General features: G+C 33.7%; 2 protein-coding genes across 2 annotated transcripts; both read right to left on the reverse strand.

Moving 5' to 3' along the window:
* Window positions 1–8,513: 8,513 nt before the first annotated feature.
* On the reverse strand, window positions 8,514–12,026 carry LOC149799623 (uncharacterized). The gene is made up of 4 exons (XM_089958962.1): window positions 10,883–12,026; window positions 10,138–10,364; window positions 9,738–9,915; window positions 8,514–9,273 (listed from the first exon to the last, which is right to left on the reverse strand). Exons 1-4 carry the CDS (start codon window positions 12,024–12,026, stop codon window positions 9,038–9,040), a joined length of 1,785 nt encoding a protein of 594 aa, XP_089815088.1. The 3' UTR covers window positions 8,514–9,037.
* Window positions 12,027–12,035: 9 nt separating this feature from the next.
* LOC149799624 (uncharacterized) lies at window positions 12,036–14,777 on the reverse strand. Its single transcript, XM_089958963.1, has 3 exons — window positions 14,185–14,777; window positions 13,426–13,621; window positions 12,036–12,888 (listed from the first exon to the last, which is right to left on the reverse strand). The coding sequence occupies exons 1-3, from the start codon at window positions 14,660–14,662 to the stop codon at window positions 12,036–12,038; spliced, it is 1,527 nt and encodes a 508-aa protein (XP_089815089.1). The 5' UTR covers window positions 14,663–14,777.
* Window positions 14,778–15,682: the final 905 nt, after the last annotated feature.

The following is a 15,682-nucleotide window of genomic DNA, read 5'->3' on the forward strand; positions in this document are numbered from 1 at the left end:
CAGGGTGCAGCATTTGATCATAAAATGCATCACTCGCGGTTGATTATCGATGAAGCTGAATTGGATTTTATAATCGCTGACGCGGTTGCCAGAGACATATTTTGTAACAGGGAGGATGTGTTCTTGTCCGACGGGAAAAAGTTGGGCAAAATTGTAAGTTATATCGACGGAGAATCGCCTCAATACACACATTTGAGATCTTCAATGCTGGCTTATGTTTCTATAAATTTGTTGGATCAGGCATATTCTACTTCCTCCAGGGTGTGGGTTGGGTCAGGCATATTCTACTTCCTCCAGGGTGTGAGTTGGATCAGTGATTTATGTTGTTACAGTACAGGATTAGCACTGCTTGCTGGTGGCAGAACATCATGCACAGCAACAAGTACTAGATGGCCAGATAAGTTTAAAACTATTTAATCTGGAAATTTGATTTGTATGAGAAATATATGCAGACTATGCATATGTGTTTCACAAAAAAAAGGTCTAGTTACAAATCAGTTTCACTTGATGATAAATGGTTATGAAATTTAAAAACAGATCAGGCATGTCATAATTGATATGTATTATTGAAACATTACTGTACCATTATTGATATGTATTAGTGAAACATTACTGTACCAGTATTGATATGTGTTAGTGAAACATTACTGTACCAGTATTGATATGTATTAGTGAAACATTACTGTACCATTATTGATATATATTAGTGAAACATTACTGTACCATTATTGATATGTATCAGTGAAACATTACTGTAGCAGTATTGATATGTGTTAGTGAAACATTAATTTACCAGTATTGATGTGTTAGTGAAACATTACTGTACCAGTATTGATGTGTGTTAGTGAAACATTACTGTACCATTATTGATATGTATTAGTGAAACATTACTGTACCATTATTGATATGTATTAGTGAAACATTACTGTACCAGTATTGATATGTGTTAGTGAAACATTACTGTACCAGTATTGATATGCATTAGTGAAACATTACTGTACCATTATTGATATGTATTAGCGAAAAATTACTGTACCAGTATTGATATGTATTAATGAAACATTACTGTACCAGTATAGATATATATTAGTGAAACATTACTGTACCATTATTGATATGTATTAGTTAAATATTACTGTAGCAGTATTGATATGTGTTAGTGAAACATTACTGTACCAGTATTGATATGTGTTAGTGAAACATTACTGTACCAGTATTGATATATATTAGTAAAACATTACTGTACCATACTTGATATGTATTAGTGAAACATTACTGTACCAGTATTGATATGTATTAGCGAAAAATTACTGTACCAGTATTGATATGTATTAATGAAACATTACTGTACCAGTATTGATATGTATTAGTGAAACATTACTGTACCAGTCTTGTTATGTATTAGTGAAACGTTACTGTACCAATATTGATATGTATTAGTGAAACATTACTGTACCATAATTGACAGAGACATACTTTCACCATCTAAAAATATTCACAACTGCAGTTTATATCTAAAGTAAATATTTGTTGAAACTGTCTTTATTTGTTGATATATTTCTAAATCTGACTCAATCTTTTATCAATTATTTTGGGCATTTAATTTACAAAATATTTTAATTGGAAAACATTGGCATGTAGATGCACAGGCTTTGGGTAGGATGAAATAAACACTGGTCAGTTGTTTGACCACCTCAACACTTTTCATGGATTTTCTTGTCCTCTGTTTTGATATGCACAGTTGTTGTGGCCATGTCCAGATCCATTCCTTACTTCTGTACAAGAACCCTGGGGTAGTGAAGACTTGTGGTGTACATATGATCTGCTGTATTGCTGAAACAGGCAGCTTGTTCTTAAGATTGGAGCTTTTGTCCTTACCAATTTATGCAAGGAGACCATTGCATAGTGTCTTTCATTTCAGTCAATAATGTATGGACATAAGTTTTTTTGAAAGGTCAGAGTCGCAAATATCACATCATAGTACAGTGGGTACAGTTGTGGAAGTTCCAAACCCAAAATATTTGTTAATCAAGTGATGCTTACATTGTGAAACATTATTACATAGATTCCTTATTGGCATGTTAGGTCATTCCAAATCAGAGTTACTGTAGTACATCACTGCTTTTGATTGTTCGCTCCCAGTACGTCCTCCTGCTTGACCTAGTTGTTGCACATGCGCTGAAAAGAGATTATATATATATATATATATATATATATATATATATATATATATATATATATATATATATATATATATATATATATATATATATATAAACAATAGTTAACAATTACATGTTTATATATATAATTAAAGTTATATCTGTGATAGATGTCAGAGCTTATTTGGCTTTTGAATGTAAGACAAAATAAATTTAACATTTACTCCATTATATCCTGTTATATTTTAAGAGGAACTTTTTCAACTGGTCAAAATGGCACATCTAAATATATAAAATTATTTTTTCTATTGCTAAATATTACTTCTTTTAACAGTTTAGAGAAAATAAAAGTGACATGTGGAAAAGATCAACAAAGTTCATTGTTTTAATTTTGTCCTTAATGTTCTTTTTTAACCACTTATTTTACATGTTTCTACTATTGATCAGAGTTGGCAAGGTTTCATAATTTCTTGATGCAAATTCACTTGTTTCTTTTAGATAGGCCTAACATATGCTGAAAACTTTGGGTAGTATCCCTTTAATATGGTAGGTATCCATTCTCTCTCCCTATCTATTTTTCTAATAAATCTCAAATAATATAAGTATTTCTGTCCTCATGTAATGTATTTATTACAACCAATGAATGCTGTACAGTAATGCATTCATGGTCAAACTTTTATAAAGTTGTTACTTGATATTAAGAATTAGTTCTTTGTTTATGATGCTATATACATTAACAATAAATGATAATATAAGTAAAATGTTATAGTTCATGTACATGACACTGCAAATGTTGTAGATGTAATTTTTTTGTATTAAATGTTTTCTTTTTTTGTTGTAAATTAAATTTGTGGAGTACTTGTCGTGTTCTTGTAGAATGATGTAAATATTTAAAACATTAATATTTTCTTTACTCTTGGAAAAAAGCAACTGAATTTTCACTCCATTATGACAAGTTATAAAATTAGAACAATAATTTTTAAAATTAAATGACAAACGTTTAATATAAGTGTAAACAAAATAAAGAACATTACACATTGGGACTAATTGCTTTCTGTTGAACAGCTTAAAAATACTCAAATAATGCTTACAAATTTATGTGATGAATTCCATTTTTGACATAAACATGGATGTTGCAGTAAACTTCTCATAATTTGATAGTTTATAAATGTTCTTGCAATATATGAATGTTATTATGATTAACTTAAGATGTAATAAATAATTTTGATGTTTGTAATCCTGCAATGAAGGAATTAACTAACCTTGTGAAAAACATTTGGCGATGTGTGAGGTTCTTTAATACTGATGTATTGATTAATTCATGTACTGTATTATAAGTAGAACTATGATTGTTACTAAAAAGTATTGAATAGTCTTACTTACATGTCAGCTATTGCTGCAACCGTCACATATCCAAATATGATATAACATGGTGTGCCTAAAGATATGGGTCCATTTTGTTCTTTTCTGTTATTATTTCCTATTCAACATCATAGACTTTGAACTATTGGTGCATTGTGCATTGGCAGTCAGGGAATATAATGCTTGTAGTTTGGAATTGAATTTTAAGTGAATATATATGGTAATTTGTATTGGTTTGAGATTGTGATGATATATGGTACATGTGTCAGTAAAAGTTTTCCTTTTTCCATTTCTTTCTATTTTTGAATAATGGAATAGCTCACAGGCTTAGCATGAATAAGGTCAGCTTTTTCCTATTAAAACATTGAAAATAACATTTTACCTTCTGGGTGGAATAATGCGGACCACATGTTTCACATATTTGAAATCAGCTTCCATCCCTAAAGCTACTGTAGCTAAGATTAACTTCAAAGGACTCTCAAATGGAGGACATGCAAGGTTTTTAATATGATCGGAGTCCTCTATATAAAATGAAAACAATTGTTATTAGTTGAGGTAAATCCATTGTTGTTTTTGTTTTGGGGTTTTACACCATTTCTCAGCACAAGAAAGGCTATATATGGCTGCCAGCATAACCTCCTATAATTTGACCAATTCAAAAAGAACTATTAAAAATCATCAAGAATATACTTAGGCTGTTAATTCAGACCTACACTGGTACTGATAAAGAATGGAGTCTGAGGGTTAATCTTGCCTTTTCTTTAAAATGTGAAATTGCATGTAAACACTTTCTTCTGCACACACTGGTGTACATTTTAGACACTGGTATATCTCTCAACTCTTGATATAATGTCAAATGAAGGTCCTTTTGGCAATATGTGTTGAATATTTATGCAAAATACTATGTTTGGCAAGTTGTAAATGTACGTGGACTAACACAACCCTGCCACAAGTGGACATCTCAAATTTCATGTTTATGGACTTGGGTAAAATTATTCCTTCTGGTTCAGTATCCAAGAATGTAGTGCCAGTATAGTTTTAGAGCATTTTCTTCTCACTCATTTTGGTTGTGATACAAGAGTTAGATTTAGACTTTCTTGATATTTATTTAAAGGTAATTGTTTATTATTTAGAATATGAGTATTATGGTGTGGTCTGTGTATATTTTGGTGACAGTGCACAATGAGTAATGAGAATTTGATGCTGCTCCTGAAGTGAAATATGTACCTCTCAAAAATATGTCAGAGAACCTATGATAAGAACTTCACCTTTGTTCATGTTTGAAGGTATTTTAGATTAACATTTGATTTATTAGGATTCAGAAACAGTGGAAAGTTTAAAACTAAGAAACGTAAACACCATATAGTAAAAATAATCGTGATCCAAGTTATTTATGGGCTATATCCATAAAAGTATAAAATGGTATCCCAGGTTTATTATTAAAGCTAGACACATGACATTTTGTTATGTTGTGCATATTTACATGTACTTTTGAAAAAGAACTCTGTAATGTAAATAAAAAAATTAATTACTTTTTTAATAATGAATTTAGAAAAAATAGCATTTAAATTTATGCCAGAAAAATACATTTGTCACGCCTGTGTGGTTGGTATTCATTATTATCAGCATATAACTTGGCTATTCCTGATCTTTGCGAGCCAAGGCTCCAATGTGTTAATCGTATCTACACCTTGGTGGGTCAAGGAGATATTTCTTTGCTTTGGGTCTGTGAATTTCATTGGATGTGGTGGCAAGCCACTACATCCAATAAAAATTAAGTTATTCAAATTTGAACACTGCTTCTACATGATTGAGACAAAAGAAGCACAGAACTTGAATGGACTAGTAGAAAAGCAATTTTATACTGCCAATCCCTGTTTGTACAAATACCTTTCACTCAAATATGTCTGTAATAACTTCTCACTGGGACATAGTCATACTTTCGATGTTAAACTTATCCTTCTGAAGTCAATTGCCTCCACCATTTTCAGCCAATGTACAATACACTGCTGTTGCACACTATTGGTTAGTTGGCATTACATGCAAAAGGGAGGCAACTCATGAAATGCAATAGATGATGCTATGACAAAGCACTACAATATCTGCTCAATCCACCAAGATGTAGATAGGGTTAACATATTGGAATCTTGGCTAGATGGTATTCCTAAACCTAATACAAATTGCCATGGTGGATATGTGTGTCAGAGAAAACATCTTTTAAAGTCAGAATGGGGCCTTTATTCAAAACATATTTATATTACATGTATTTACTATGGATCCAAGCAGTGAATTTGTGTCTCTGGTGGGGTGATGATACAAGTAACACATATCTGTTTGGATGTCTCTCAGTAATTGTTTATAAACATAGTTATATGGTACTTAATGAGAGGATGAAGATGAAAACTGTAGAGTACAGCCTATTTAGGTTGTCAGCTAAGCCATTTTAAACTGTAAAAAGATGAAAACTGTATAGTACAGCCTACTCAGGTTGTCAACTAAGCCATTTTAAACTGTAAAAGGATGAAAAATGTATTGTAGAGCCTATTTAGGTTGTCAACTAAGCCATTTTAAACTGTCAGAGGATGAAAAATATCAGAATAAATATAGGTCTAAGAGATAAAATATACTATCCCCAAGTCTTTTCACCTTGGATGTAAGAAAACAGCAAAATGAATTAAGTTAAACACAAAATGCATTCCCTGTTATTGTTCAGTTTGGTTAAGACATTGATTGACAAAGTGTAGCATTGTGGCATAAGCTGACATCTCATTGTGATGAATCATTTTACTTCATGTGTTCTAATAATAATTAACTGACATTCTGAACATTAAAATAGAAATGTCCAAACATATTATTTTAATTTAATTTTGTAGAACTCATCTTAACATGGTCGCATGTCCCATCTAAGCAAATGTGCATATATTTTAGAATGTTTTGGATCTGAAGTTCCCATTCAGTACATCATATAGGATCTCACTGTACAAATGGTTGATATGAAAGGCACATCTGGCTGCATGCACTTAAACATCCCAAAATGTTATTTCCATCATAAATATGCTGATGTACAACAATATATTTTAATTTCATACTTTGATAGAGTGCATATTGTAGCATCAGCTGATATCACATTCCAATGAACCATTCAATTATTAACCAACTCTCTTAAAAATGTGCTAGAAATGTTCAAACAGATCATTTAAATTATGTTTGCACAGTTGATCATAATAAGTACATGGTACATGTCTCACGTATGCAAATGTCCATCCTTGATTACAAGTTTTGGGGATCAGAACTTTACATTTAGTTGATGATAAAGGATCTATTGGTATAGTTGATTTGTGAGGCACACACTTGGCTGTATTCACTTGCAGTATCCAAAATTCTTATTTCCATCATGAATAATCTTAAGTGTGGTAATATCTTTAAATTTAGTACATTGTCACCTAAGTTTCCTGTTTATTGGTGTGCACTCATTATTCATCGATGATCAAACCTCACCATACCTAGATTGCCTTAAACTTTATGATAGCTAGTATATGTGAATTATTTACAAGAAGCTTGGGATTGGCTGATGGATGTGGAGTACTTCTAGAAAAATTAGAGGTCTTTTGGAGTTACATCTTACACTGTGTGAAGATGTAACTGGCAGGCCTAAATACATCAAGTGAACTTGTCAAAGAAGTGATGGGGGAGGAAGAGATGAAGATGAAAGGGTTAATGGTATTTGGACACTGTGGAATGGGTACATTGAAGGAGGCAGTGGATTTGATGATAGGAGTGAAGTATAGATTGGGGATCCCTCCCATAAGCAGTGTGAGAATGGGAACAACTGCCTTGAACATAGCTGAGAACGTTGTCAGAAAAGTCATTCAGGGGGAAATGGTGAAAATCAAGTCTAACTGGGTGAGTGAGAGAAAGGAAATAGAAAAAATGAAAGAAATGGACTTTAAACGATAGAACAAGAACTGGATTAAGGTCCAGGAAAAGTGTAGGAAACTGAGATTGGGTAATCAAGGAAGAAAAAAAAAGGTGAAGTTTCAGATCTGGGTAAATAGATGGAGGAAAACCTTTAGGTTGAGAAGGAAGTAGAAGAAACCCCAAGGGCCCTTTTCAGATCCACTCACATGCCTCTAAAAGATAAGATTTCACTCTTGCCAAAAATGTGTGTTTTGTCTGTGTTGTGCATCTATGTTTATGTTTTATATTAAACTTAAAACCCTTTAGCAATCCTCTTTGACCCCATAAACCTTTTTGAGGTTATCAGCCATTCGAGACTATAAACCCTTTTGAGGCTAGCAGCCACTTTTGAGGCTCGCCTGGCCCATATTACTATGTATGTATGTATGTATGTATGTATGTATGTATGTGCATGCATGTATGTATGTATGTATGTATGTCACTGTATTTTACATAAGGGGTGGCCAAGTATCAGTGCTAATCAATATTCAAAAGACTTAACAGAAGAATAAACGTACTTGAGCTATAGGAACAAATCGAATTGTCTTAAAAATACACTGAAATATATAATCGTAATTTTGAGGTTTTTAAAACCAATGGCAAACAGCTGTATATCAAATCTAATGATAAAGCAAGCTTGTTGGTACCTTGAAAAGTACTTGACTGGTGTCTCTCTGTCGGGATTGCAAACGAGCATGATAAAAAATTAATTTCAGACTCAACAAAATGGCAAGAAGAGCATTTCGATCTTTGTACGAAAACATGTGCTTAGAATATAATATGATATTCATATTTAATTAATATTAAGGCCGCAATTAAAAATATCTTTGTTTCCCCTTACCCTACCCAACAATTTGAAGTTGGGTAGGTAGGTAGGCTAATAATTTTTTTTTTCTCATGAAATTCATGACACTATAAACTGACACATAAGAAACAGAAAAACGATAAATTCAACTTTAATAATAATACTGAAATACAGTAACTCATGAACTGAAATACATTAACTTGTGAACAAGTTTAAAATGTTTTATAGACTAGATTAGTATTTGATAAGGGCTATTCCAATAAAAATACTCCCTGCAGGCATTGGCCAGGGTACCAATTTAACAGATTTACTCAAATTTTGAAACATATATTAAATGAGAGTAATTTCAATGAAATATAAAGATACACATGTAAAGGTGCAAGAAGTGTTTTTTTCCGAGTTTTTGAGGAGTGTTGGGTTAAGGTAGATATTTGCTGGAATAACCCTTAGTATTTTTTCTGACTAGGTCAAATGTATAAAAATGTTTTAAAATAATTAATAAAAGTATTTTAAAAGTCTTGAGTATTCTTTCTGACTAGTATCATTGGGTTCAATATATAATGAGACTTAACATATTTGCAAGACCTGTCAAAATGCACAAATATAAAGTTAGACATTGAATAGTGTCTCAAATATGCAGAAACATGTCAATAAAGTAATGTCAGAACACTAAATACATGTAGAAATCTAACTAACAAAAAAGAAACAAACAATGCAAAACATCATTTTAAATGTCACTAAAAGCTGCTGGTTAGTTTTTAACTGGGTTTCGTTTTGGAATGTCCTTTCCAGATGCTAAACATTGCTGGCACACTGGTAGAACAGTACGGAATCTTCCAGTCATTTCCTGGGATTTTTCTGCTCCTATGGCTCCACAATGAGCACAAATATCTGGTCTGCCAATGTTGCTGGCATAGTATGGGAATTCAATGTGTACAGCACAAGACAATTGTAGTCTTACAAACACTTTTCCCTGTAGGATGTCTCCTAAAATATATTAAATAGAACACCAATTATCCAAAATTGAACTTTAATGTCCGAAGGTGACTAGACATGATACACAACAAATAGCATATAGAACCTGAAACTAAATCTGTAAATAATTATCTTTATAAACACAGAGAAACTAGTATAAAAAGATAAATGAGCAACTTGGACTTCACTAAAAATTGGGAGCATGGACCAGGAAACAGGAATACTTGTAAAATAATATTCACATTAAAATTTTAGTGCAATGGCTAGTACTAAGAGAAAATCACAGTTAAAAAAAGCAATATCTGACATGAAAGAGCATTAAAAACTATCTGGGCTCTCTGACAGTGTCAGACATGATTCTAAATCAAGGTAAGAGTCAAACCGCATTCAGTATGTGAAGAGTGTATAGGTATATTTTTGAATAAAGTATTAAGGACTTGGATAAAAGTATAAAATATTAAATCATTAGAACTTACCATCAGGTGTGATAACAGAACCACAAGTATAGTCGTATTTCTCCAAAGTATGTGTCAAAGCTCTCTGGTCTCTTGCTGTTAGTTTCGTCTTAGCGTATATGCATCGTGGTTTTAGACACTCACAGCAGTTAACAGTTTGTCTAACATTCTGTCCCACAAGAATACTGTTTTTACAACCCTGTAAAAAGAAACATAAATATCATCACTTGTGTTTTAAGTGTTGTGTAGTGACATGCCCTCTATTTTGTAACTTATTATGTTACAAGGGGTTCTATTAAAGTTGCAGTTTCTTAAATAACTTTTTTATATACATGTGTTGTTATTATTGCACAATTTATAACTGTTAAATCAATACTTTATAAAACTTCTATATTTTAATAAGATTTATGAACATCCTTACCTGTTGTTCTTGTGCCACAGCAGCTACAGTTTGCTTTAAACTAGACGGCCTGTCCTTATCTGTAGTTTCTTTACCAAGCAGTTCATCAAATGGCTTGTAATGCTGTCCAGTTATGTCTAATATGGGGTCTGGTAACCACGCCCATTCCCTCTCTGGAGTAGGACAGCAACCCTCATCATGACATCTTCTGATCTGAAAGGAGTAATGGCGTTCACGGCAGTGATCAGCTGTAATAAAATACCAAGAGACATGAAAATCTTTTATTTAATAGAAAGGGCTGACATGCAGGGACATTTAACACATCACTTTTGAAAATGAGCCAATAAGTTTAAACTAAGGACTAAATTATGTTTGAGTTATGTTTCATATGAAGAAAAAATGAGAAAATGCACAATGAACGGGTTCCTGGCATAATGTTTAAGAGTAGTGCCCTGGGACATTAAATTAATATTTCAAAATAATTCCTGTCGACTTACAAAGACAATTTGTATGCAATGTTATTCTATTTTTAAAATTTGTGTATATCTGTAAATAAATCATGATTTATCTGTCAATGTTGAGTTTTTATAATGTAGAAGTCTAACAAATCGGGAGAGCTGCATGTCCACTTTCAGTTTGGAATTATAAAATGCTCTGACACTCACCCTTGAAATTACGGACAGACTGACAAGATATTGCAACTTCAACCCTGGCACTTTCTGAGTGTCGCAAGCAATAAAAATGTTCTGTAGATCTCTGTACTTACCAATAAATTTTTTCAGCTGTGTTGCATGGCTAAGTTGCTGATGCTGATACTTTCCAACTTTGATGGCAGGGTCTATAAGGGTCACTTCAGCTTCAGCCATTTCAACATCAGCATCCTCTGCTGCTTTAAATACTTTGAAAGACTTTTCCTTAAGTTGGACTCTCTCTGTTCTTGAGGACAGGGTTTTGATCATAGGTTGAACTGACTGTAGCCATTCTGTTTTAATTTGATTGTTTTTTCCAGCTTTTGTTCTGATTTCATTCATACTTCCGCATGTTTTCAGAATTGTTTCTACATCAGATGAGGCAAGCTCTCGTGCAAGTGCAGTGTTTTGGAAGGCAATGTTAAGAAGTGACATAATCCGCTCAGCCGGATTAGTCCAAGAGTGACCTGGTGCAGTTCTGCAGGCAACTAAGAATTCTAACCGGAGTCTTCTGAATAAAACAAGCAATGACAACTTTACTGCTCCATATGTGACCCGATGGTCAGGACCACCATCTGTGTACATAAATAAAGCTGGTTTGTTCTCATTTTTAGCTTTCAGAATAGTTTCAAGCTCTACTATGTGACGGAAGGGGGTGCTTGCCTGGAAGATACTATCTTTGAATGTAACCGAGACTTGTCCCCTGTAGAATGTTTCTGTTGCATCACCTGGAATATCTACATCAAGTACGACAGAAGGAGTAAGTGAGCCTTTGCTCTGCACATCATGATCAAGACAGGAAAGTACTGAATTCATCGGAACTATGGATTTCTTCCCTCTTACCCCTGTTGAGGTGAAGAGATCAGGTTCTCCAAAGTCCAGCTTAGACTTGTCGTCCATACACACAAAATTACTAATGTCTCTAAATTGTGTTGCATATGCTCTACAATATTTAAAAAGAGCTGAACAGTAGTGATCATCTTGGTGTTGTGCACGAAGTTGCCTGGTCTGTACTTTCAATCTAATAGGTACTCTACCTTTGTATAACTTGGCTACATTTTGATGTGCATTTTTTGGAACAAATGCTAGTAGGACTGATGACTCACTGGGAATATTGGTTCCTTCTGGTACTTTACTTTTCACCTGCTCTATCATATCCCTAACAGACAAAAAACGTGAAATATGCTCTGTATTGTGTCTCCTCTCATCTGCAGCAACCATGTCCTGAATCTACTTTTCAAGGGTCTGAAAAAATACATCGAAAGTGTCATTAGGTCTACCCTTATTTAAGTGACGTAAATCTACCACAAGATCAGGATCAATCCCCAAAGCAGAAAGACGTACTCGGTTATCTATTTCCTTATTTTGATCTGCTGAAGCATCATTTGTAAAGGTTGTGTAGATAGACCGCAAAATGTGTGGAGGTATAATGGTTCCAGCAATATTTCCGTAAGCATTGAAGAACTCCTGTCTCATTTGTCTTGTGTGATATTCAGGCAGTTTACTGCGTAAGCTGTGCAAAACTTGGTTGTCTCTCATAAACATTTCCGAAGAAGACATCCCATCTTCAGGAATTCTCCAGATAAAAGAAATCGCCCCAATCCCTCCACCAGGGTCGTACCTTAACATATGTACTGGTATGGTCAGACAAAGTTTCTCAAAATATCTAAATCGTTGTTCTGGCCCTTTAAATGGTTCATTTAAATGCAAATCTTCATCAAAGAAGAGAGGTTGAAACATTGCCATCTGAGATACCTGACCATCCAATCGACTGTAACATGGTAGGATTTCATCTTGTCTAGGACGATGTGCAATGGAGAGATTGGAATCAATCTGACGAACTGGATTCATTTGTAATTGTCGTGATATCTGTTTTTCATTTGCTTTTTCTAAATAATCTGCATAAGACTGTAAACATCCAGTTAAGGTTTCAGTGTCACCTCTTATGGTCCAATGCTGTGTAAAAGGTCTTGAGATTAGCCTGAATAAACACTGGACTTGTAACTTCAGATCTTTTGCAGTAAGCTGTGGACGTTTTTGCTTCTTTCTTTTATAATCATTAGCACCATCAAACTTTAAAAACCTGTAAAAAAAAGGTAAGTTACAACAAAATTACTGAACAAGGATAATCAATCTCTGACAAATGTCACGGAAAAGTAAAGTAAGCAAAATGGAGGTTACTACATGTACATAATGGAGAAATTGACAACCGCAATGGTCCTGACTTTGTACAGGCTTAAATGAAACCGTGGAAGGTTGAACCAGATTTTATGGTGCTATAAAACCACCCTCTTCCATCGCAATATTAGGGTTGGGTAGCAACACAAAAGAAATAAAAAAGTCAAGTGTTCAACCAATTTTTTAAATCTTATGACATTGAACCTTTATTTTTATCAGCTTACCAAATATTAAAAAGTCTATGTCATATTTTCCTTTAACGTGAGATAGTATTGCTTGCTCAGTTTTATCATTGAAAATCAAAAAAAAAAAACTATGGACATTAAGACACTTACTATATTAAATTTCTCTAGAATTATGTGTTGCAGGAATGTTTGTAATAAATATACATTGAATAAAGATTAATCTTTTACTTCAATTTAATATTATCAAAGATAAACACCTCTCCGGGATGTGCTTGATTCTTGTCAGGTGGGCCGCTCTCTCTTCTATTGTGGACATGTTGCCACTTATGTACCACAAAGCATTTACTAGCACCAGGACTTGTTCAGATATACTCTGGTGGGACATGCTTCCAGGAAATTTGTCTCCACATTCTATCATATCTTTGACTATGCCGTTAAACAACTCATCTTTAGCTGAAAAAAATGGAATAAAAAAAACCTTTCACTGAGATGGAATGGCCAGCTTTACTGATAGATAATATTAAATGAGATATGAGATGTGGAATAAGTGTACATGGCACACAAAAAACAGACAGCAGTCTTCAATGTGACACCAGTTACTGTTGGCTGTCTTGCAATCGTGCCCCATGGCAGATAAAATTCAAAACCTTGAATCTAATATCAACAAACGGATTTCATAATTAATAAACTTTAACACTGCCATATTCATTATGCACTGCAGGTATCAAAATAATGTTTTAATCATGTTTATGTATGTCTTTAATGTTTTTATTGTCTGCTTTTGTTTTGTATGTTATATATGTATAGTTTTTGCTATATTGTGTATGCTCTGTGTTTATTGTCGGTCAAAGCTTAAACATTTGTACTTGACAAACAGACTTTAAATATATTATTAGGAAGGCAGTAAAAATTCTAGAAAGATTGCAGTTGTCAGAGGGTGCATGAATTCATTTCTAATAACTGTCAGACAGATGTTTGAAAATAACATTATTTCATATAAAAAAAATTGTTTATACCAGTGAAACGCTCAGCATTTGTGTCCTTAAGTTGTGGTAGCTTTGTTGCCACGGAAGTAGACATTAAAACAGAAAAGGCAGTCCGTGCAGGTGGTGCTTGTTGATTTTCTGTACTAGTAGTAGTTGAGGAAACATCATCCAACCCAACACTTTCATCACGGGTCACCGTAAATGTAACATATTTCAGTCGCTGATTAAACTCTTTCACCACATGCAGACCTTCGTGAAGGTCTGGATGAAAAGTCATCGTTCCATCCAGTTTGTCTGATAAACTGACGTTCAGTACATCTGCTTTATGAGGGCGAAAGTCTGTATCATTGGTAATGTCGTGATATACATCATCCCATGTACACTCCGTTGAGTATTCTAGTATTCTGTTGTTACAAATTTTTTTGTTTGATTTCCCGCATTTCGCGATTACGCTTACACATATAATGAAATCTTCTTCGTATTTTCTTTTGCCGGCCATGCCGGTCATGATGCTTTTCCTATCTAATTTAAACACCTTGCAACAAACGTTTTTCGCGCGCTAGTGACATCGATTTTGTTGACTGCATGAAAATACGGATCGCACAACGAAACGAAACGAAAAAACGAACTTTTAAACAAAACGAAAAAAACAAAAAAAAATACTATCGCAAATTTTTCAAAAAAAATTTTCAGTCGGCGGATTTTAAGAGGGTCGGTCGGGTAAGGGGAAACAAACTTAATTTTAATTTTGGCCTAAGGGGGAAATTTTCATTTCGGTTTCTGGATCAGTGGAGGGCATTCAGGTTAAGTATATTTGGAGGTAACATATTGGAGCATATTGATCTCAGAAAGGCAGTAAACCAAGTAGCCATACAAATCTATCATGTTCACCAGAGCAACAATATACTGCAGCATGAATCAAGCCACAGACTATAAACTTCTAAGCTGTTGCCTTACAACTTCGCCAACCGTGCTTCAGATTATCAGTATTGATTGCATTCAAACAGTAGCTGGCTGAATTGCCACACCATATAGACCCACACACACACACATACACACACACACACACACACACACACACACTTACATTCAAATGTAATATAATATGTTCAAGACAGGACACGTGGTGCCAATGCATTTGTAATTATACTTTATCTCATAGCTGACGTCAGCATGGAGAAATAAAAGTGCTAAGAGAACCAGCTTTACACCATTTTATCGACCTTGTCCAATCAGTGACTTCCGTCAGTGTCTCAGTTTAATATTTGAATGAGATTTTCTGAAGGTGTTCCTTCAAGGGATATGCCATATTAATCTTATAGCAATTTTGTCCTCTCATTTGCATTATTTCAGCTTAGGAGATAGATTCGTATAACATACTAACTTTAGAAGGTTTCTATTTTTGTAATTTGCTCTGTTTTGAATTTTGAAGTTGGAATCACCTACTCTATATTCGGGCCCACTGTCCAAGATAACTTCTGTCATTTTGTATTTTATTCTGGTACAAATATGTGTAGATTTATGCAAC

The sequence above is a fragment of the Sinohyriopsis cumingii genome, chromosome 5, assembly GCF_028554795.1.
Source record: "Sinohyriopsis cumingii isolate HCF-2022 chromosome 5, ASM2855479v2, whole genome shotgun sequence".
In the NCBI taxonomy this organism is placed as follows: Eukaryota; Metazoa; Mollusca; class Bivalvia; order Unionida; family Unionidae; genus Sinohyriopsis; species Sinohyriopsis cumingii.

Coding starts and splice junctions, on each gene's coding strand:
- LOC149799623 (XM_089958962.1), bottom strand. CDS start 12,026: ATGGTTGCTGCAGATGAGAGGAGACACAATACAGAGCATATTTCACGT. Junction 10,365..10,882: donor ACAGCTGAAAAAATTTATTG/GTAAGTACAGAG, acceptor ATTTTATTACAG/CTGATCACTGCCGTGAACGC. Junction 9,916..10,137: donor CTGTGGCACAAGAACAACAG/GTAAGGATGTTC, acceptor TTCTTTTTACAG/GGTTGTAAAAACAGTATTCT.
- LOC149799624 (XM_089958963.1), bottom strand. CDS start 14,662: ATGACCGGCATGGCCGGCAAAAGAAAATACGAAGAAGATTTCATTATA. Junction 13,622..14,184: donor AAATGCTGAGCGTTTCACTG/GTATAAACAATT, acceptor CATTTTTTTCAG/CTAAAGATGAGTTGTTTAAC. Junction 12,889..13,425: donor ATCAAGCACATCCCGGAGAG/GTGTTTATCTTT, acceptor TTTTTTTTACAG/GTTTTTAAAGTTTGATGGTG.